Source organism: Notolabrus celidotus, chromosome 10, assembly GCF_009762535.1.
Source record: "Notolabrus celidotus isolate fNotCel1 chromosome 10, fNotCel1.pri, whole genome shotgun sequence".
Lineage (NCBI taxonomy): Eukaryota > Metazoa > Chordata > Actinopteri > Labriformes > Labridae > Notolabrus > Notolabrus celidotus.
The window spans coordinates 6,736,687-6,761,042 of NC_048281.1; the positions used below are offsets into that span (position 1 = coordinate 6,736,687).

General features: G+C 38.2%; 1 protein-coding gene across 1 annotated transcript in view; it reads right to left on the reverse strand.

The window, feature by feature from the left end:
- Window positions 1–24,356, reverse strand: part of thsd7ba (thrombospondin, type I, domain containing 7Ba) — a 156,464-nt gene that overhangs the window by 92,279 nt on the left and 39,829 nt on the right. Inside the window, exons 7-11 of the mRNA XM_034693559.1 lie at window positions 23,974–24,174; window positions 20,080–20,271; window positions 18,080–18,311; window positions 11,632–11,747; window positions 7,969–8,101 (exon numbers count right to left, since the gene is read on the reverse strand). Coding sequence (XP_034549450.1) covers window positions 7,969–8,101; window positions 11,632–11,747; window positions 18,080–18,311; window positions 20,080–20,271; window positions 23,974–24,174 — 874 coding nt within the window. The remainder of the gene's footprint in view (window positions 1–7,968; window positions 8,102–11,631; window positions 11,748–18,079; window positions 18,312–20,079; window positions 20,272–23,973; window positions 24,175–24,356) is intronic.

The following is a 24,356-nucleotide window of genomic DNA, read 5'->3' on the forward strand; positions in this document are numbered from 1 at the left end:
AATGTCAAAAAACCTGCTATCTCTGTGTCAAAGATGTCAACAGATCCATTAGAGGTTGTAAATGAGAACATACAAGAGTTTCTTTCACAGAAATTCCCTAAAGAGACTGTTCATTTAAAAAACAAGGTGGATTTTCAGGGCACCAGTTACAGTATAAGAATGATGTTAGTACATGGCTCTACCGAATACAGCAGGTCATCGTTGTTCCTGGCAGCTTAGCTTTTGTAGTGAACTTGCAAAATGCATGGTACTGTGAGCATTCTAGGTGTTTCAAGTTGGATACCACAAGCATAGTTAAAGTTGAGCAGTCACAACTCACAGATAAGTACCCACTGGCTACCTATACACTGGAGGGCAAGGGAATGGTTTCTCTAAAACATCTGCTTGTCAAACTAGGTAAAGTATCACATCAAACCAATGTGTGCCTTATTGTTATGTACAATCTACTCACAACTTATTTGGGTATTTATTCTACATTTAAATTGTTCTTACAAATATTTATTGTGAAGTTTTACTGATCTGCCGAGAGAAATGTATTCATCACAGTCTCAAGTGGGAAAGTATTATTTCCTCTTGTCTTAATGAATTGTTTCTTTGTTCTCAGTTTTATTGCAGTTGTGTTTGCCCAAGGCTATAAGGATGTCCGCTCCTGCCCAACTACGAGTTATTTTTGAAGAGACTAAAAGCTTCACTGTTATGTACATGGACAAAGACTTTGATAACCAACTCTTCACTCTAACATCAACAGATTTTTATCAAGGACAAAGACACTATCAAACTTGTTGAAAGAGAACCATTGACCTCCATCGGTGAGCCTACTGCGTCCTCCACTCCAGTGTCTATGACTCATTCTCTTCAGGATGACAGTTCCTCACTCAGCTCATCTGACACCATCATTCTACCAATCCCTCAAGAGCAGTGATCTGAAACTTGGCCAACTAATTTTGTGATACCCACCTTTTCATTTAATGTTGAAATTATCCTTCAGGCAGGAAATGTGGCTTATGAAAGTGATGGCTCCCACCTTCAGAATCCAAGCATGAATTCCGACATACTTGAGAAACTTGCCAACGCAATATTCCAGTACACTGCCTATGCCACTGGTATTCAAATATTGGATGTTGTAGAAGCTCTGTTTAAAAAGCATCCATGCCTCAGAAAGCCTGGAACCTCATTTTCAGGCATATACGGGTGACAGCAGCGTCTGAAATACAAGATGGCCAATTACCATTCTAAAATGAGGAGGCTTGAAGTACCTTGCCCTGAACTTGATATCAACTCTTTGAAAAGAAAATCACCTGGTGAAAAAAATCCAGCAAGAGACCAAAGAGAGCAGAGGTCAACTACCTTCCTCTGCACCCAAGTGGAGAAAGTAGAGACAGTCTGGAGATGGAGAGACAGGAGCTTCTTAAGGAGGTAAAGAAGACGAACAATGCTAAGGTGATACAAGAAAAGATGGGCAAAACTTTCTCCTACCGAAAGCATGAGGTTGTGGTTCAAAGTCCAGCGGCAGAGAGATGGCCTGCTCTGTTCTACGAAGCTGAGGTAGGTGAAATTAATCCCTTTGTAATGTTTAACTTTTAAACAGACTCCTCTCTCAAAATAAAATGGGAAACCAAATACTTGCTTTTCTTTAAGTTGATCTTTTAAAGAAGTGCTAGCTTGATGCTTTCACACTTACTGTCCACAAGTTTTAAAACGCCTTTAGAATGTATCTTGTCTTTATTTGCAGTGTTTTGCCACTGACTGATCTTGTACTTGTGAGTCTTTGTCATTTCAGATCAAGGAGGAATTCCGAAGAATAACAAAGGTGTTGATGGACGAGAGAGCAAAGAGCCAGACCAGACACGGATCTGGTGGAAGTCCGATGTTAGACAAGGCACAACAGTGTATAGGAGGGATCACCTTCTGACAGCACAGAGGCTAAAGTATGGTTACGTCCAGTGAAAAGAAAGGCAAAAAGATAATTTGGCAGTTTGCTCACAGTAACTTTTGTTTAGAAGAAAACAGGAGTTACATCACTAAAAATAAACTTCTCTTGTGACAGAAGGCATGGAACAGCTGTCTATCTTCAAAAGGTTTTTTGATGGGCATATGTTTTGGGTAGAGCTGCTCTGTTTGCTTCCTCTTTCTGGCGCACAATGGGAGATATTAACTTCAACAAACTGGCACAGTTCTTTAAACAAGAATAGCCTGGATGTGAACAAAACTATATCCATCACAGATAGGATGCTGTTGATGGGGGGACAACACAAGGGCTTGGTAAGCAAATTCACCGCTGTTAAACAAAGACTTGTGGCATTTTGTTGCATAATCCATAAATCAGTATTGTGTTCTAAACTGTCTGGGGACATGAAAAAGATGGACACTATGATGAGATTAATGAACTTTGTCTGGGGGGGGTTCCACTGCAATATTCTCTTTTCAGAGCTTTGCTGAAGGACATCTCATCAGAACACAGATCTTTTGCTACATAATAATGTTGCTGGCTCAGCAAAGGTTTGAGAGAGTGTGGGACCTGGATGGGGAGCTTAATTCATTTATTCAAACCTGCAGAGCAAGAGAGCTCAGGAATTTCAGCAGTTCTCAAGCAACAACATACAAAATATTGCTGCATCCCAGTGCAGTCACTTCTCTCACTTAGGTGAGCTAAATACATTCACGTTGCTATTCAAAAGTGACAATCAAAGGTAAATTGGTTGTTTTAATTGAGGTGTAAACTCTTATCTGAAGTGTAAAGCTTACATATGTGCATTTTTGTTTGATTCTTGTCCCAGCAGGTGTGTATCAATGATTGTACAAGTGTCTTTGTATTTGAGAGACAGGATAGGGGCTAGTGTATGATAATGGTCCTGGAAGGAAAAAAGAATGAAAGAATAGAACTTTAGTAGGGGCAGGCACAATTAGAGCAGTCTGATGTGTATCATTTTGTATTAGTTCACATGTGAACTGTAACCACATTATTCTATAAAATCGAGAACATTTCAGTCCTTTGTGCGATACTAGATTGTCACCATAATCACAAATATCTCTACTACTCTGGCCATTACTTAAGATAAGATAAGATACTCCTTTATTCGTCCCACAACAGGAAATTCATGGAGTTACAGCAGCAAATAAGGTGTACTGTACAAGAATTTCAACAAGAATATATATATATATATGTATGTATAAAAAAAAAAGTCCATCAGAGACGACAGCTTGGCCATAATTCTCCTGTCAGCCACCACCTCCACAGGATCCAGGACTGAGCTGGCCTTCTTCACCAGCTAGTTCAGTCTTGCTCTCCTGTATCCTGTCCACCCACAGCAGGTGAAATCCTTCCAATGTGGCGTTCATGTCCCGTGTTAGCTCTGTTAGCATGATACTACTCTGCCAGTATTCCCTCTGGCTCTGGGTTAGCTCGTCCACCTTATCGTAGATAGATCTTACATTCCGCATAACGGTGGGTGGAAGGACAGGTCGATGTCGTCTTTTTTAGCTTGCACCTCAGTACCAGCACGACATCCTTGCCTCCTTCTCCTCAGCTCGCAGGGAACATGGAGCCTAGCATCAACATGCTACGGGCTGCTAACAGCTGATCTCGTATGTAAACAATGCGACCATGGTTACACAGGATCTCCGGACACACACAGGAACTAAAATAGTAAAAACACCACTGCAAACGAAGCCAGTTTGGTGTCCATGGCCAACAAATGAGTCATTAAAAGACATGACAGGCTCCAAATACAAGGATAACTAAACAGATATGAAAAAAAGTTGAAAAAAGAACAACGAAGAGAGATCTGCTGTAATTACCGTTAAAAGTTATTAAAGAAACAATTACAAATGTGACAAATTACAAGGGCACATTTGGCAGAAGACCTTTTATTTATTTTTCTTGACATATTGTCGGCCTAATTGGGGAATCCTAACTGAAGCTATAAATGCTGAATGGAAAGTTTTTCCTGCATATTAACTGATGAGGTTGTTTTCAAACTTATTTTGTACAGCCTTTGATATTATTAGTTGCTTTTTGTTAAGATTTGTTTTTCGTTCCCTCTGTGTTAATTGTGGTCTTTCTCCCTGTGTTTAATGTTGTGTTTTTTATTCAATGTGTATGTATTCTCTTGTGTTTTTGAGTTCAGTACACTGTGTTTCCTGTTTTATTTTTGTAGTTATTTCTCCCTGTGTTTCTGGTTTAGTTTTACTTCCTGTGTTTTCCCTCCATTCTGATTGTGTGCTGAGTGTTTCCACCTGTGTCTCGTTTGTCTAACCTGTGTGATTATCCCTGTGAGTATATAGTCTCTGTTTCCCCTCCCTTCTGTGTCAGTTCCATGTGAGTTGTGTGTGATGTGTCATGGCAAGACTACTCCTGTGTCCCCTGTGCCCTTATTTTATCGTGATTTTGAGTTAAGTAAGTTTTTGTGTATTTCTTTAGTGTTTTAACCCATTGATTTCAATCTGCACTTGGGTCCTCCTTCCTCAATATGTCCCAATGTGACACACAGGTGAGACAAACGAGACACAGGTGGAAACACACAATCAGAATGGAGGGAAAACGCAGGAAGTAAAACTAAACCAGAAACACAGGGAGCAATAACTACAAAAATAAAACTGGAAACACAGGAGACCAAACTAAGACACACCAGTTGGAAGTTTTTCACTCTAGTTTTTCATTTAAAGCTTCCAATCCAGAAATTCTGCAAGTTGGGACACAAGACATAACTGTGTCTTAAGGCTATATCCAATAAATTGTATTTATCACAGTATAGTGAGGCACCAGAGACTATTCTGTGTTATTTGGACTTTGAATCAAATGATGACGTGCATTACTGGGACAGGTATGCACATATTTCAAGCTTTTATTTCTGGTATCCTCTGCTCTGCCACCCAGTCTGCCTTCAAAGTGTCAGAAATTTGGGGAGCTACGTCCTGAAATGTGCTGTACAGGCAGGAGATTATATTTTTAGACCCAGCAATATGTTTTAGACAACTATCCAGTTTCCTCAGGCCGTGTCCTCTTGAAGTGCAGGAGATAAATCCTGACATGGCAGGAGCTGTTGGAAAGATGCAAATACCCCCTCCATGTATTTTGTTCAAATTTCGGACACTATATATTCCTGTGTCCCTACATGCAAGCAAAGCACCATCTAAATGTGACAGCACAACAAAGGGATTAGCTGCTATTGGGAGAGAGAAGGACATTGGCCTAAGCTTCAAATGTAAAGTAAATATAAATATGTAAATATGATTGGTCTAATGGTACAAGTGACAAAATAATTCCACCAATGCTGAAAGGCAAGCAGCCCTCCTTTTCCAACTCTACCCCAGAGGGTAGTAGTGATGGGAAGTTCGTCTCTTTTCAGAGAGCCGGCTCTTTTGACTAGGCTCCCAAAGAAGAGCCGGCTCTTTCGACTCCCAAGCAGGCTCTTAATTTAGGATCTTTTGTAGCCGTATATTTTACCTTAACTTTGCAAAAATGAATGGTTTGTGTTGAAAACCCTTTTATGTACAGGGTGTTTATGAGAAGCCTTATAATTGTCTTATTTTGTGCATTTATTCTGTTACAAAACCATTCTTACTGTTGTTTAGTATTTTAATCAAACTTTTTTATTGCACAAATTAACAAAAAAACTGCAAACATTCCAGAGAACAGAACCAGAACCAAACTCAAGCAAACAGAACCAGAGCCAAACTCAAGCAAACAGAACCAGAACCAAACTCAAGCAATCATTATTAATGTCCTCAGTGCAGGTTGGCATTGAGAAAAATCGGATTCTTAGGATCTTTTGTAGTGGCATGGCCGCCATGCTGACCAATCAAAACAAAGTTCTGCTGTAATCAGAGCTTGGGCTGAGCACTGTGAGAGCTAAGCAGCGAAAGAAAAACTGGGAGCCGGCTCTCTCTCGATGCGAGCCGGCTCTCTCTCGATGCGAGCCGGCTCTCTCTCGATGCGAGCCAGCTCTCTCTCGATGCGAGCCGGCTCTTCTGATTCACTATAAATCATCAGCTCTCAGAGCGGCAGCTTTTGATCATGACACATCACTAGAGGGTAGCACTGCTGTGTTATCCAACTAGTAGACAATGGAGAGGACATTGGCAGCCCAGTAATAACATATGAGGTTGGGCAAGGCCATCCCTCCTCAGGTCAGGTTTACAATGGTGAGCTTTACCTATTCAATAACAATACAAACTAAATGCTTGAAGAATGTTTTAGAAATTAAGACAGTATGCTCTGGAAGAAATACAGCAGCTGTGGGGAGAAAAACATTTTAATAGCGTATGCTCTTCCCAATAGACATCGGAAATGTCCTCCAGAGCTGAATTATCTCATTGAGGTTGTCTAACAGAGGGTCAAAGTTGGCCTTAAAAAATTATTTATACAGGGGTAGATTTAGCCTAATGGTTAAATCAACTGCCCATATAGCGAATGGCCGGGTTCGATTCCAGCCTGCGGCCCCCTCACCACATGTCATTCCCCCTCTCTCCTGGTTTCCTACCCTATCCACTGTCCTCTCGTCTATAAATAAAAGGTGTAAAAGCCCAAAAGTATAACTAAAAAAAAAAAATGAATTAAACACTTTTTTCCAATAACTTTTCCCAAGTATGTGAACCTCTCCTTTGTCATCCCAAATGGAACCTGTTGGAGCCATTCATGATTCACAAGATGAACTGGCACAAGCAACTGATCAATCACAAACAGGACTGAGGCAAGTGAATAAGTATTTTGTTAACAGTGTATTTTTGGGTTGTATCCATGAACTTCAGGGTGTGATCAAACAGTTCCGGGAAGTAATTTTATTGCCAACATGAAGAGCAAAGGGCCTAAGGTGCAGCCCTGCCAAGTTCCTCTGCACAAGTTAAAGTAAGGAGAAAGAGAAATAAATGATATCATCTCCAAATTCAAATTTAGAAGTTTTGTTTTTTTATAATGCACTTGCGGATTTACACTGATGTAGTGGCAGCACTGTTTTGTAATCAGTTCACTGCAGCTGAAAAGATGCCTACAAAGCTTGGAGCAGTAAATATTAGAGGACACTGTTATGAATTGCTTTTGTTAAGATTTGTTTATTTTCCTTCCTGTGCTAATTGTTGTCTTTTTCCCTGTGTTGGATGTCTTGTGTTCTTTATTCCTTGTGTATGTATTTTCTCTGATGTTTCTAAGTTTGGTCTCCTGTGTTTCCTGTTTTATTTTTGTAGTTATTGCTCCCTGTGTTTCTGGTTTAGTTTTACTTCCTGCGTTTTCCCCATAGACTGTATAAAATATGGACGTAGTATCCGTGACGTCACCCATCTGTTCCTGAGAGCTGTTTTGAAGCAAATCGACGGCAGCAGCCATATTGGTAATGCGGAACTCAACTAGGCAGAGTGTGACGTAGTGTGAGTCTCTTAGCCAATGGCTGTGTGTTCCCGACCGGGAGTCACGTCAGTCATGTCCTTATTTGGGCAAAACTCAATCTTAATATCTTCTTAACCGTCATATTAGAAAAAAATTCACCCCCCGTACAGTGTGTGCCATTAGAGAGATTAGCTTTGTAGGGCCAAGCCGTTTTTTGAACCAGGCTGTAAACATGTTTATTAATGCTGCAAAGATCGTCTTTTTCCCATTCATATCTATGTGGTTTCCAGTGTTTCTGCAGCCAGCCTCAAGCGGATTTTCGATGTATTGCAGTTTATATCACTTCCGCATTGGCTTCATCGTTTCAGACCGGAGTTTGAAGGCATTTCTATCTATACTTGTGTTGGAAAATACTAACACAATACGCTGATTACTGTAAGCTTTTTCATCCTGTAAAGAATTGTTGGGAGGGGAATGGCAACCTTAAATACCACAACCAAAATACTGTGGCAGCTGTTCTATGTTTTTGTAGTTGTTTACCTGCAATGTCTGCTGCAAACAAAATGTATTGTGGTGAAGTTAATGGAAAACTCAATAAAAAATGTTAAAAGAGAAAGAACCTGATTGTGCATAAAAGAGGCTTTTACCTATATACTGGACATGCAGGAAGTGATGCACACTCTCTCTCCTCATAGAGTGTGTCTGGGCACTCTTGACCTCCATTTGCTGACCTTTGAACGATGATCCTGTATCGAGACTGTGTGTTGGCAGTGGTATTTTCTGTTGGAGAAACAAAATCTTCATAAATATATATTCTTAAGCAAAAACTGGTTTCAAAGTTGTATTTAAATACATGTTTTGAGTGAGATAGACAAAGTGGAATGATACTGGGACTCAAAGTCTAACAATAACAAAGTAGTGCCACCGTTTGACTAGTGCAGCAGTATAATATAACAAAGGCTGTCTAAAAATTGATTTCACCCAGATTAGCTAGCCTTTGTGACTGTTTTCACTTCAGTTAGTTTTTAGACACACTATAGTGCAATGGCTTCATCTGGCTTATGTTCAAAGTCTCATTAAACAACACTAATTACCAAACATAGAAAATGGTGCAATCAAGAAAATGATTAGATCATCAAAGGCCCAATAGACTACAGCATATACAGCCATGGTGTCTGTTTGATTCTTTTAAAAACAATAACACGGTCTTTGATTTCAAAGATACTTACATTATTGCATTGAAACCCATTACAATTCCATTATTTTATTTTTGTATTTATTAGTTTATTTGACAGGGGCCATGCAAAACAAAAACTGTCAAGCCAGAGTTAGCTATAAGCTCATTTTCATCTGTGGTCCCTGAGCAGGAAGATGTAAAAGAATGCACAATACAAATGATAAAAACATACTAGCATTTAAAAGAATACATACTTAACAGCCCTTCACTAATAACACATTTAAAATGACATTTCATTGTCTCTAGTTTGATGCATTCAGAGGATTAACTCAGTGATCACATGATTGTTTTTCCTAGAGCCACAATTTCAGTGCACTTCTAAAACACTGAGACTTGTACAGTCTCTAATCTGAGTCCGGATTGAGTTCCAGTTTCCTGCTGCTCTGACTGAAAATGCAGACTGTCCAAATGCAGTTTTCCTAAGTTTAGCTGAACAGTCTCCTCTTGCTGATGCCCTGGTCTCCCTAAGCTTGTTCCAGCAGAGAAACACACATTGTTTAAGTGGTGGTGGGGCCTGATCATGAATTAGTTTATCACATCAGACACATATCTGCATAACAAAGAAAACTGTCAAAGGTCATTCAGTTATATTTCTTAATGGTAATATAAGATGGTAGTTCCTTGGTTTTTATCCAGAGTTTTCAGTGATTGTTTGTAGAGGGTGTATAATGGTTTTAGAGTGGTTGCTCCAGCCTGAGACCAGCTCGTGACGTGCATGTACAGTACTCCTCTTGATGTGCCAGTTTAATGAAGATGTCACTTGATATGTTGATTTATTCTTAAATGTATTTGAAGTTAACACCTTAGATTTTCTGCATTTGGATTTGTTTATTTATTTTTTACTGTTACAATAAAGTGACTTCTTGTAGCAAACTGTATGGGGCACCCTGAAAAAACAGCAACATTTCTACACATTAAGCTCCAAAACGTCAAAAAAACAATGTGAATTTTTAAAAGTGACCTTTTTTTAAATCACATTTAGATCAATTATTGTGGTCTTTTGCACTTTTTTTGTTGTGACAAATCTATATTTAAGTAAAAATCACTTTTAAATCTAAATTCTAAATATTAAATATAAATGTTAAATCTAAATATTGAATCTTAAATCTAAATATTGAATCTTAAATCTAAATATTGAATCTTAAATCTGAATGTTAAATGTGAAATCTAAATGTTGTGATATGTCCCTTTTAATATATTCATTGTTATAAAGATGTGCATAAGTTCAATCTAAGGATATTTGTAATATTTTTAACACACTAAGTTGTGGTAAAATTGAGTTTTATATCTGCCTTTTACTTTTCATAGATATTTTTCTGTCTTCCTTTTCTCCGTCTGTAATTTGTGTTTTTTCCAGAAAGGGCTCTTTTGACCAAGATTTGACGTTATTGTCGGTACGCCTTCAATATGTATGTATCATTTATATTGTTTGCCTTCCATGTGAGGAAGTCAATTAAAACTTAAATAACAAAAAAGAGTTTTATATTATGTAGTATGCACTTATCAAAATTGCATTTATTTAATATACTTGTATGTCATGTTTGAGTTATTCTCAAACAAGTCTTAAGTACTTCCTGAGTGTATCTTAGTTGTCATATTAGTGTATTTCCTGCAAACTTCAAAAAGGATATCAGTCCATCAGTAACATGTGTCCATTATACTTAAAGATTCCCTTTTAATGTTATATTACGATATCATACTTGAGTAATTCCAAACCAAGCTATTTCACAAATTGTCAACATCATAATACATCTTTAATAGAAATCTTGTTACACCACAGGCAAACAATTTATCCTTTTGTAGATAAAAAGCACAGAAAATGTCAAATGTTGACCTTATATGACCTGAAAAAAGGTCAAAATAACACAATGATCAATATGATCAAAAATATGCTATATGCTAATTACTTAATACAACACATTCTAAAAAACAAACACCACCAACACAAGCCTGCAATGCAAAGTGCAGAAATAAATGTGTTTTTCTAAATAAATAAAAATGCAAGCAAACTCATTGTTGAAAGACGCACTACAGACCAGTCTTTTGAAATGTGGGCTCATACTTCAGACACAGTAGTAAGTGAAACATGCTTTAAGATCTTTATGGCGGAGATGTGTCCAATGACCAATGGAAGCACTTTGCACACAGTATAACAGGCGCTGTGCAGCAAATATATCTCTGTGGTGGATCATTATTAGATCATATTAGTGAAATGCATTTTCAGACAGAAACAGAGGTTCACAGATTCATATTTTGATAGTTAAGTTAGATATGACACCTTAAATGTATTTTGCATTCCACTCTACCTCTGCAAATCTCTGTTACATACACTGCTTTTGAAATGATTATATATTATTATATGTTGAGCAGCGTGAGCTGTCAGTTGATATCTTGTATAACAACTGCGTGTTTACTTTATTGATTTACTTTGCAATTCAGAGACTGGTTTCAGTAATTCTAAACACTGCTTTGCACAGTAAAAATCTCTGCAGATAATGTTGTGGGAGATTTTAAGCAGAAAAACTAAAACTGTGGAAATTCACCAGAGGAAAGGAAAATGTACTTTTAGCATGTGAAATGGGGTTATTTTGGACAGCTGCAATTGATCCCAGGATTTACCATGAAGATGACTGTTTCACTCCTATTACAATTTTATTGCATGAATGGACCGTGTGGATGGAGAGAGAGAGAGAGAGAGAGAGAGAGAGAGAGAGAGAGAGAGAGAGAGAGAGAGAGAGAGAGAGAGAGAGAAAGAGAGAGAAAGAGAGAGAGATAGTAGTATGTTCTTTTACATGAGATCATAACCTGTCAGTACATCTGGAGATTTTTTTTAATAAATAATCAATGTAACACTCGCCTTGCGCAAAAGTGACACACTCCAGGGAACAGACTACATATGACATAATTTCATATGTAAATTCAAAGTATATTGTTCATGCAATTGAGTGTGATTCTCTATGTCTAGAGATAGGCATTTTTTCAACATCAGGATATCTTTCTTCCTTGCAAAAGAATGTGGTGCCATAAGATTTATACAACCTAATTTATTTAATATAAATTCAAGGAGAGCTACCTGGCATACAGCTTGATGGGCAGGCTGTCCATTCACTGAAGGGTGTTACGATGCAGTCTTTCTTGCAGGGAAGCAAACAAGGCCGGGTTGTTTCTGGACGTGCAGAATCTGAACACCTAAACATACAGACAAACAAAGATTCCAAATTATTTTCATCCCAAAGCCAATCAATGATAAATATCACAAATCCCACAGGTAACAGGACGGTGCAGGGAAAGAACTGCCCTGTCCTTGACATCACACATCTCCCTGTATGTATGTTAAGCAAAAGGTGGACAAATGCAATAATGTACAGCTTGCTCAGACATTTCTTTATGCAATTAACTGAGAATTAAAAATAAGAGTGCATACATTTTTCTTTTCTTTCTTTAACATTTTTAAAGCCAATTATTTTGATGCTTTACAAATGAAAAATTTTATTCTAAAAAGGAACTTCTTTAGAGGATTTCATATTTGTGTTGCCTATTAATATCACATTCAGTAAATTCTTGCACTACATCTGTTTTGAAATAAATTGTTTTTGGTATGAAACACAATAACTAAATTTGTAATCCAGACAGTGTAGCTTTAGGTGGCGGAAACAACCATGTTAGTTTATTGATACATGTGAGTAGACAGAGTAATCTTTATTGACACCATGGAAGATTAACAGTGTCCACAGCATGGTCGCTATGCAAACCTAGTAAAGGAGAGATATGTCGCTGCCGTAGCTGCTGTGGACGTTCCAGACTCCAGCTGCTACGGACCCCAGCAGCAACAGCTACTACTAGTGCTGTGCGATATTGAAAATTATATTATCAAGACAAAATATTTCATATCAGTCGATATCGATAATATTCAAGATAAATATCAAATAATTATTTCATTTAAATTTAAAGGCAGAATTTTGGTCCTGAGTGAAAGTTGACAGAACCAGACAGTTTGTTAGTTTGTATCTGGAAATGAAATTCAGTGACATTTTTGTGAAGTTTTAGTTTGTAGATTCTTATTTTTCTCAGGTTGAGATAATTTGCATAATTTGATTTAAATTTACAACATATACATATATACAGGTGCAGCTCAAAAAATTTGAATATCGTGAAAAAGTTCAAGATTTTTTGACACTCAAGTCAGAAAGTGAAACTCATTATGTTGATTCATTACACAGTGACATATTTCAAGCCTTTCTTCCTTATTATTTTGATGATTATGGCTTACAGATAATGAAAACCACAATTCAGTGTCTCAGAAAATTAGAATATTACAAAAGATCAATAAAAAAAGGATATTTAAAACAGAATGTCAGGCTTCTGAAAAGTGTTTTCATTTCTATGCACTCAATACTCGGTTGGGCCTCCTTTTGCATGAATTACTGCATCAGTGTGGTGTAGCATGGAGGCAATCAGCCTGTGGCACTGATGAGGTGTAATGGAAGCCCAGGTTGCTTTGATAGCAGCCTTCAGGTCATCTGCATTGTTTGGTCTGGTGTCTCTCATCTTCCTCTTGACAATACCCCATAGATTCTCTATGGGGTTCAGGTCAGGCGAGTTTTCTGGCCAATCAAGCACATAATACCATGGTCACTGAAATAGCTTTTGTTACTATTGGCAGTATGGGCAGGCGCCAAGTCCTGCTGGAAAATGAAATGAGCATCTCCATAAAGCTTGTTAGCAGAAGGAAGCATGAAGTGCTCTTAAATGTCCTGGTAGATGGCTGCGTTGACTGTGGACTTCAGAAAACACAGTGGACCAACACCAGCAGGACACATGGCAAACCCAAACCATCACTGACTGTGGAAACTTCACACTGGACTTCAAGCAATGTGGATTCTGTGCCTCTCCCCTCTTCCTCCAGACTCTGGGACCTTGATTTCCAAATGAAATGCTAATTTTCATCTGAAAAGAGGACTTTGGACCACTGAGCAACACTTCAGTCCCTTTTCTCCTTAGCCCAGGTAAGATACCTCTGTCGTTGTCTCTGGTTCAGGAGTGGCTTTACACAAGGAATGTGACATTTGTAGCCCATGTCCTGGATTCGTCTGTGCGTAGTAGCTCTTGATGCGCTGACTCTAGCATCCACTCCTTGTGAAGCTCCCCCACATTCTTGAATTGATTTTGTTACTTATCCCTGTTACTTGTGCACCTTTTTATACCACACTTTTTCCTTCCACTCAATGTTCTATGAATATGCTCAAATACAGCACTCTGTGAACAACCAGCTTCTTTAGCAATGACCTTTTGTGGCTTACTCTCCTTGTGGAGATTGTCAATGTCTGTCTTCTGGACATCTGTCAAGTCAGCAGTCTTCTCCATGATAGTGTCCCTACTGAACCAGACTGAGAGACCATTTAGAGTCTCAGGAAATATTTGCAGGTGTTTTGAGTTCAATAGCTGATTTGGGTGTGACACCATAAGTTTCTAATATTGAACTTTGTCACAATATTCAAATTTTCTGAGACACTGAATTTTAGGTTTTCATTATCTGTAAGCCATAATCTACAAAATTACAAGAATTAAAGGCTTGAAATATGCCACTCTATGTGTAATGAATCAATATAATATATGAGTTTCACTTTCTGACTTGAGTAAGAAAAAATATTTAACTTGTTCACGATATTCTAATGCTGTTCTATTTTTTGAGCTGCACCTGTCTATATAATGTTGTACTGTGTGTCAGTTTAGTAGAGTATTGTTTTGAGTAGTGCTCTCCCCTTTAAGATTACTAATGGTTACAGGCAGTTATATTGTCTGCCACAGTGCAGTGAATGCATCACGGTTATTCAGTGTTCTATTGTACTACGGTCGCAGTGGACATTAAATGTGTTAGAAATGCACAGCAGAACTTCTCTGTGTGCTCTTCCTTTACCCACATCTTGAAAGTATATTTAATGAAGTGTATTAAGTTAATAATTAAAGCAGAGTTGACACAGTGTTAGACTAACAACTCTGCTTTGAGCTGATAGGTTTGAGTTTTCTGATTGCCGCTTGTTTCAGCTGGGTTTACATGCTGCTCCCAACATCTTTATGCCCTGCCTACCTCTCACCCTGCAACATGATTGGCTGTTCAATGCCGTCTTCTTCTTCTGTCTAATGTTGGGAGGCAACTAACTTTTAAAGCTCACTAGCGCCCCTCCCTTTTTAGTGGTTGGGATATGTAATTACATTATTATTTATATCAATTTTTTATCGAACATTTGTTATATTTATATCGAGAAAAGTTATATCACAATAATTATTATCAAATTATTGCCCAGCCCTAGCTACTACTACTACTACTACTACTAATGCTATCTGTCTCATTACTATCATCTCTCTCTTAATCTCCTCTATCCCTCTTTCCAACCCCAACTCGGTCGAGGCAGATGGCTGTCTAACATGAGTCGGGTTCTGCTCGAGGTTTCTGCCTGTTAAAAGGAAGTTTTTATTTGCAGCTACTACTACTTCTATCTGTCTCATCTCTCTCTCCATCTCTCTCTTATTCTCCTCTATCCTTCTTTCCAGCCCCAACTCAGTTGAGGCAGATGGCTGTCTAACACAAGTCTGGTCCTGGTCGAGGTTTCTGCCTGTTAAAAGGAAGCTTTTCCTTGCTGCTGTAACTAGTTAAATACTGCGAGGTGCAATGCTCATGGTGGATTAAGATGAGATAAGATCAAGTCCTGTCAGTAAAAGGGGACTGGAGTCAGGTCTAGACCTGCTATGTTTGTAAAAGCATCTTCAGATAACAAAAGTGGTATGGATTCCTGCAGCTCTACAAAAAAGCCTAAGCTTCCATGACTTCTTCAAAAAGCAACAACTCCACACACCCCCACCTGCGAATACAGTACTTGCATACACACATAAACATCTACATCCAGAACTGGGTCTAACTAGAAACACAGCATGGTGCCACATTCAAACAACAACAGAAAGGCAGCATGAATAGTAATGAGATCAAATTATGCCAAAGCATAAGGAGGAAAAATACATAAAAGTCATCCTTTTCCCCAGCTTGATTCCTATTCTTCTACCTATTTTGCAGTGATGCTTGAAAGAGGGAGAGACTTGAAGATACAAGTTCAAGTGTTTACATGGCATGTGATTTAATCAGGCCTTGTGTTTACGAGCACCTATAAAATTACCCACAACAGCTATGTGACATGCCCAAAATAGATTTTGTCCTGATTTGTTCTCTTCCCTCTTTCAGTCCTGGTGTAAGTAGATTTTTTTTTATTTGATAAGCTTCCTATCCTGAAGATGAATATTTATCATCTATTTAGTGGAGTAGTTGCTGTTATTTTGCTGTTCTATTCAAGCAACAGCTTAATATCAACCAGAGCATTATTCTGACAAACGTTACAGTCCTCTGACCTTGATGACAATTATAATGCAAATACAAGTGCTATTGATTTAGAGGGGATTATTTTTTTCCAATAACAATAATAATAATAATATTTTTTATTGTATGTATATATATATATATTTTGGTTAATCACTCCTTTTGCGCAATGACTCACTCAATTCACGCGTGTCAAAATCACGTATACAAGAGTGCCAAAGATGCAAATTTCGAGAGAGGTAGGGGGTTCCCCCTAAAAAGTAGGTAGAGTCACAGAATTTGGAGAAGCCGTTTGGAGATATTAACAAAGTGTACCATATATTCCAGATGAATAAATCTCTGCTGGTCTGTACGTTACACCACATGTCACCGGGTGATCTGCACGCTGATTGGCTATCGCGGTGCAATAGATTCGCTGGAGTTCAGATATTTCAACTCTCGCGAATTATTCATGCGAATTAATTTGTGTCATATGTACGAATGCACTCTATTTGCACTATTATTTTGCATATATTGCGCAGTTTGCGCCGCCCAATTTGCGCCACCAGACCACTACTCGCATCTATTTGCGTCTTTACATTGACTTTACAGGTAAAGTAAAGAATCAAATCATTCGCGCAAATGATCTGATTCCCATTTGGTGTGAACGCCCCATTAGACAACCAATGACCTAAACTACTGTCAGGAACTAGGCTAACGACTGTAAGGAAAGTCCTGAACGCCTTTGAGGAACTTGGCTAATTACTGTAAGGAAAGTCCTGAACGCCTTTGAGGAACTTGGCTAACGACTATAAGGAAAGTCCTGAACGCCTTTGAGGAACTTGGCTTACAACTGTAAGGAAAGTCCTGAACGCCTGTGAGGAACTTGGCTGACGACTGTAAGAAAAGTCCTGAATGCCTTTGAGGAACTTGGCTAACGACTATAAGGAAAGTCCTGAACGCCTTTGAGGAACTTGGCTTACAACTGTAAGGAAAGTCCTGAACGCCTGTGAGGAACTTGGCTGACGACTGCAAGGGAAGTCCTGAACGCCTTTGAGGAACTTGGCTAACGACTGCAAGGAAAGTCCTGAACGCCTGCGAGGAACTTGGCTAACGACTGCAAGGAAAGTCCTGAACGCCTGCGAGGAACTTGGCTAACGACTATAAGGAAAGTCCTGAACGCCTTTGAGGAACTTGGCTGACGACTGCAAGGAAAGTCCTGAACGCTTGTGAGGAACTTGGCTAACGACTATAAGGAAAGTCCTGAACGTCTTTGAGGAACTTGGCTAACGACTATAAGGGAAGTCCTGAACACCTTTGAAGAACTTGGCTGACAACTATAAGGGAAGTCCTGAACACCTTTGAAGAACTTGGCTAACGACTATAAGGGAAGTCCTGAACGCCTTTGAGGAACTTGGCTAACGACTATAAGGAAAGTCCTGAATGCCTTTGAGGAACTTGGCTAACGACTATAAGGGAAGTCCTGAACACCTTTGAGGAACTTGGCTAACGACTGTAAGGGAAGTCCTGAACGCCTGTGAGGAACTTGGCTAACGACTATAAGGGAAGTCCTGAACACCTTTGAGGAACTTGGCTGACAACTATAAGGGAAGTCCTGAACATCTTTGAGGAACTTGGCTAACGACTATAAGGGAAGTCCTGAACACCTTTGAGGAACTTGGCTAACGACTGTAAAGCAAGTCCTGAACGCCTGTGAGGAACTTGGCTAACGATTGTAATGAAAGTCCTGAACGCCTTTGAGGAACTTGGCTAACGACTATAAGGGAAGTCCTGAACACCTTTGAGGAACTTGGCTAACGACTGTAAAGCAAGTCCTGAACGCCTGTGAGGAACTTGGCTAACGATTGTAATGAAAGTCCTGAACGCCTGTGAGGAACTTGGCTAACGATTGTAATGAAAGTCCTGAACACCTTTGAGGAACTTGGCTAACGACTGTAAGGGGAGTCCTGAACACCTTTGAGGAACTTGGCTAACGACTGTAAGGGAAGTCCTGAACACCTTTGAGGAACTTGGCTAATGACTGTCAGGAAAGTCAAGGTTTTTACAATTCTGCGTAGACTGATTAGAAGATCACTTTATTGATGTAAATATTACATTACTACTTGGGTTGATATAGAAATTAGGTGCACAACAGTTGACTTTCTAGAGATCTTACCTTTTGTTTTGGACAGGTCCAATGTTCATCTTCATGCAATTAACTTCACGCATCTGAACACCCATAACACAGACAGGGGTCTCATTCCAGAGGCCAGTTCCATTGACATCTATGGTAGAATCTTCCATACAGGGGTCCCAGACTGAGGCCTCCCAGAAGAACACCATGCAAGGGTGATCATTACAGACCCTCCACTCCTCTATGGCTTGATTTGCTGTACAATCCTTCCCTTCTGGCCATAAAAACACAGGTAAGAATCACAGAGTCAAAGATTAGAAGAATACTAACTGTGCGTTATGCATGACCTGAGTAAACATGTTTCAGAGTGTGGCTGTGTTTCTGAGAAGCATTAACCAGAGCTCTTTCATCTTCATTTCATTCTTCAATGAATCATAATTAAGCAGAGTTTCTTTTTTTTGGGACAAAATATACGATAGATGAACATATAGAAACAAGCTCTTGTGTTAGTTTCTCTCTCTTTGTTTGGTTGTTCATCTCTTTCTCTCTTGGTTTGTTTGTCTGTTTCTTTCTCTCTCAATGTTTGTTAATTTTTTTATTTCTCACTATGGGCTGAGATTTGTGCCACTAGGAACTGAAATTGAATAATCATATTGAATTTGAAAAGCATGATTTGAAATTGAAATTAATGTTTTGAAACTGAATTTATTTGCTTTGAAATTCTATTTAACCTACTTGACAATTGACAGATTCAGTTTTCAGTCACGTGACCACCGCAGCAGCCTGGAGGGCAAAAAAGACAGACGGCTTCAATTCATTCAGACGTGTATAACCGTCTCTCCCTCCCAAAAGTTCACCATCAGGCCTCAACACTAAATATGAACCTTCTCCTTAACTTAACCAAGAACACTTTATCACCACACTGTCAGGATAAAGGTGTCTGGCTGTGAAAAGAATGACGTTATTACCAAGTTACCGTTAGCGTCTCTTTTTGTTCCTCTTCTTTTTATGTCTACTTATTTGTTTCTTTTTCTATCTCTCTTTGTAAGTTTGTTTCTATTTTTTATTTGTGTTTGTCTCTCTCTTTGTTTTTCATTTGTCTCTGTTTTTTGATTGTATAATTGTTCATATCTTTCTTTCTCGCATTGTCTCTGTCTTTGTATATTTGTTTGTTGGTTTCTCTCTCACTCTTTATTTATTCCTCACTTTGTTTGTTTTTCTCTATGTGTATCTCTCAGTTCCCCTCCCTGTTTCTCTGTCTGTGTTTGTTTGTTGTTGTTTTTTTCCCTTTGTTTGTTTGTTTCATTCTCTGTTTGTTAGTTTGTTTATCTCTCTCTCTGTTTGATTTTGTGTCTCTATTTGTTTGTCTTTCTCTGTTTATTTGTTCTCTGTTTGTTTGTATGTTTGTCTCTGTTTTTTGTTTGTATAACTGTTTATCTCTCTCTCTCTTTCTCGCGTTGTCCATTTTTTTCTTTTTTCTTGTCTGTCCGTCTGCTTGCCTGCCTCTTTTTTGTTTGTCTTTTAATTCAATTCAATGTAATGGGCATGACTGTACAATGACAATGTTGCCAAAGCATTCAGAAACATACGATTCAAAATATTACATAGTCAATATAATTCTAAATAATTGAAACACAAAATGAAAAACAATAGTATGTTGCTTCTACTCTGTCTCTCTCTTTATTCTTTTTCTTTGTATCTATCTGTTTCCTTTCTCTTAATTGGTTGTTATTTTCTCTTTCTCATTGTGTCCCTCTCTCTTTTCTTTTTTTTTTTGTTTGTTTGTTTGTTTTTCACTCTCATTCATCTTTCTCGCTTGCTGGTCGGTCTGTTTCTGTCTGTCTGTGTCTTTCATCTGTCTGTATGTCTGTCTCTCGTCTGTCTGTGTCTGTCTATTGGTCTCTCACTCTTGTTTGTTGTTCTCTCTCTTACTTATAGCTATAACCTGAAGTGTTTTTCTTGATTTAAACTGATGGGAAATGACTGGGAATGAAAAACAGATTGGAAGACAGACAAGAAAAGAATTAATTATCTAATATTACCTTTTCCTGAGATTGCCAACACAATGCGAGTCCGGCTTTGTCGACCTTCCGCCGACTTGGTGGCACAGCTGTGGGAGCAGGGTGACCACAGAGACCATGGGCCAACCACACAGTCTGTAGGACAGGCAACTTCACAGGCCACCTCTCTGGGGGGAGGGATGTCCAGACAGTGGGCAATATGAACGTCTCCCCCTATAATGAGCAATTAAAGATAAGAAAATTGAAATGGAGATATCAGATTCAGGTACGGTGACTGGGAAGTGCAGTGCAAATTTACAAAGTATGAAACACTTTTACAAAGTTTGAGACAAAATTTACACTTTCGAAAATATTTTTACATTTTGTAAAACAAAATATAAAAAGAACGCTTTTGCCAAGGCCAAAAAAAAATTACAAAATCAGTTTTGTACAAGCAACAGAACATTCTTAATAGTCCCGAAACAAATTTACAAACAGATTCTGACGGAAAAAAAAATTCACCAATATTTTTTTTTCAATGAATGCAATTATGTGAAAAGAGAATCACTCTTTTGCCATGATTCATACAGTTTAAGCTTTGGAATTACAACTCTAAATGGCATAATTCTATTTGCATTGACAGTATATTTAAAAACAAGGTTTGTCGCAGGATATTACTAAGCTTAACTGCAAGGCTTTGACATTGATTTAGATGTGCATGAAAGCATGGTAAATCTGATTAGCAAATTAAGAAATTACATGTAAATAACATGTCAACATTTGGTAACAACCCATTTTTTAAAGACTATAATTCACTGTAATACATCTTTTTCCTGAAACCCGCTCAAGTTTGCATCCTTGTCAATATATGTTAATGTCTTCTACTGCTTAACTCATGTGGAAGCTGTATTGCCTTCCTGATAGACATACACATGATCCATCGTGACAGAATGATAAAATTCTACCCCAAATTGTGCAATTAGGTATATAATCTATGCAGATGAGCAATTAATTCCTGGTAAGAAGCTGTGATTCTGACTTTTAATCAGGTCAGTGTTTTCTGCGCCCAGTTTATGGGCACAGATGGATGCTCATGAATAATGCATGCTTCATTATTGCTGTTGTTCCCATCCAATATAATGATATAGCTGAGCACAATGGATCACATTCAACCCAATGGGGCATGCATCACAATAGTAGTGACAACAAAACATGTCCGGACCCTAGTACCAATATCAATACTGTGGCCTTGATCGATTTTACAGAGCACTTATCTAGTCAAATCATCTTTCTAAATAAGTGTTTGCAGATTTTGCTCACTACCTTTTATTATTAAAAGAAAGCCTATAGTGCAAAAAGTGCAATACCAAATGGGGTTTCTGATGTCAAAGTAAAGTGCTGAAAAATGTCTGAGTAGAGCATACACCTAAACCATTTCATGCTTGGGTGAGAGTCTCTCAAAATTATCTAAATTATGTGGCAGACTTGGACCTGTCTTCAGTGAACTGTTGTCTAGCTCACTTGCTGTGTCTCCCAACAGTTTCTCATAGAGGGGGCCTTGCTGACTGGCATCCATTGTGGCTAGTATATTACTGACCTGTAACTCATACAACCAAACTTAAACAAAAATGAAATATCCCTTTAAATGTTTTTTCTTTAACACTATCAAGTTAATTAATTTATGTGCAGTGTCTTAACTTGACAGGACAGACAATCTGCACAAAGATGACTGTCCTGTCAAGTTAGCTCCTCTTAAAATAGCACAAAAAGGTCTATTATTTCCAGATCTATAACCTTGCCCCCCCTGTGTCTGATCTCCTTCACATTGCCAGCCGCTCTCACTCCATCAGGTCTTCCTCCTCCCTCCACCTCTCTGTGCCCTCTGCCCGTCTCAGCACCATGGGAGCTTTCAGTCGCTCTGCTCCCCATCTCTGGAACTCACTCCCACCAGACATCAGAAATGTTGACTCACTACCCCTCTTCAAATTAAGACTCAAAACCCATCTGTTCCAATCTGCATTCTCTGTTTAATTCCACTGCTTTGTTTTAACTTGGTGTTACTTTGCTTGTTGTTTTTATTTATTTTATTGTGTTATCGTATTTATTGGGTTTTAATCTCTCTGTAAAGTAGCCTTGAGTGTTGAGAAAGGCGCTTTTAAATAAAATGTATTATTATTTTATTTTTATTTTGATTATGATTATGATTATGATTATGATTATTATTATTATTATGATTATTATTATTATGATTATTATTATTATTATTGCCCTCCTTTTATTGAATCCTTTCTTTCCAGAGTTTGTTTAGAAACTTTCTGTTGTCTGTTTTGGGGAAAAACCTTAAAATAAAGGAAAACAGACAAAAGAAATACACCTGCATCAAATCATATGAAAATGCAACATAAGCACAGAGCTAGATCAATACAATAGAACCCATAAAAAATCTAACTAAATTTAAATTCACTGCCTATCTATAAATCTATAACTATAATATGAATAAACCAATTTAACCCATAGAAACACAAACAATTTAAATTGTATTTAAATGTTTATATTTGCCTTATGTCATATAGTTGCATTATTTATTAAGAAATAATTAATTATGAGTGTCGCAGTTTCCCCTGCTACTGGTAACACATCACTCATTTCACATGCCACATGTTAGCCAGGTAGCATACTAGCAGTAGTTTGGTGGGTGCACACACTGGACTACAATTAACACCTTAGTAGGTTTCCTGTGCTATTTTCCCAGAAACACATACAAACACACTGTTATGGTTTTGAGTTGACTTTATTATTTAAAGGTTGTATACCATGGGTTTGTTTGTGTCTAATTATGTTCCTCTTTCCTTACCGCAGTACTTCCTGGTGCTGGTCAGTGGCAAAGGACCCGAACAAAGGTTCAGGCGGTCTTTTATAGTGCCTGAGTAGCCAGTAGGGAGCAGGCTCAGGCCATCTCACTGCACCATACATGCTAAGGGGAGTATTGAAGGGGGTGGTAAACGAATTACTAGTTTGAGTGTTATCTGAATGTTTTGATGACTCCCATTTATGTGTGGTATATAACTGTAAATTGACTTTGTCATGGTATTTGGATATGGAAACTAACCTGTATGGTTTAATTGATAACTTTGGATTCAACTCAACTTAAAGATGGTATGGTCCAGTGGGAGGGGCTTAGTCTTTAAAAAGAGGGAATCCACACTGCCTAGGCGGTCAGAGAAGGGCTGTGGTGCGGTGTAGAGGTAATGATGGTTATTGGCCAGTACGTTGTAAATATTTTCTGCGGCAGTTTTCTTTGTTTGCCCATGAACTGTCTTTGAGGGCTAAAAAAACATGTCACATTTTTGCATCAAAAAGACTTTGTCTTGCTACCTTTCTTCTAACACTTTGAGTTTGGACGACTCCTTTTTCAGTCAGCCTTTCGACCTATTACCCTCACTCTAGGTCTGATCATTTTTCTAATTATTTAATTCAAAGTTTAAATAAACACCTGGTTGATACAAACACATAATCAGCATTACATAACATATTAACTCATTTTTTCATGATTTAGTTTATATCTATTCATTTTCTTAATCTATTTATTCATTTATTTATCTAACCCCTCTGCATAGCAGCAATTATTTCAATATATTAAAGCCTAGTTAATTAATATTTCTACTATTAATTATTTCATTTTTACAGTTTGACTTCACATACACAATAATTTAATTTCTTATTATGAACTCACGGTCTTACTTTTATGTTCATCAACTGTTCAAACAATAATTTGCCAATTGTTTGACTCACCTTATTTGAATACCAAAATGCCTAACAGTGCCCCTAACTACCTGCCGAAAGTAAGCCAACTGAAGCGAAAGTCTGTGTTAAGTGACCTATCTAGGCTATGGATTTAGGATTGTATTCCCACAAATGCAAATAAAAAAATATTACCTTCAGCATTGACACAGGTCACATTGAAGGCTACATTTCCAGGACCACAGGAGCTTTTATAGGGAATGCATTTTTCTGCTTGCTGGACCTGCCACAGGTAGCAGGCTGGATGGTCGCAAGGGATAAACTCCACCAGATGAGGGCAGGTCTCCGAAGAACTACTGGACTCCCACCAAACCTCTCTCCTCCTCTTTCTGAAACCTAACAAAGAAAGGAGGGAAAGGATTGAACAGAGTTTCAGAACCCATCCCAGTTCATTCATATATAATACACACTAGCAGACTTTAGGCAAAAGAGAGAAATTGTATTTGACCCCTGTGACTGCAGGGGCCAAAGACAATTGATGAAAAGATAATGGCTAGTTTTTATAGCTGTGTGGTTAT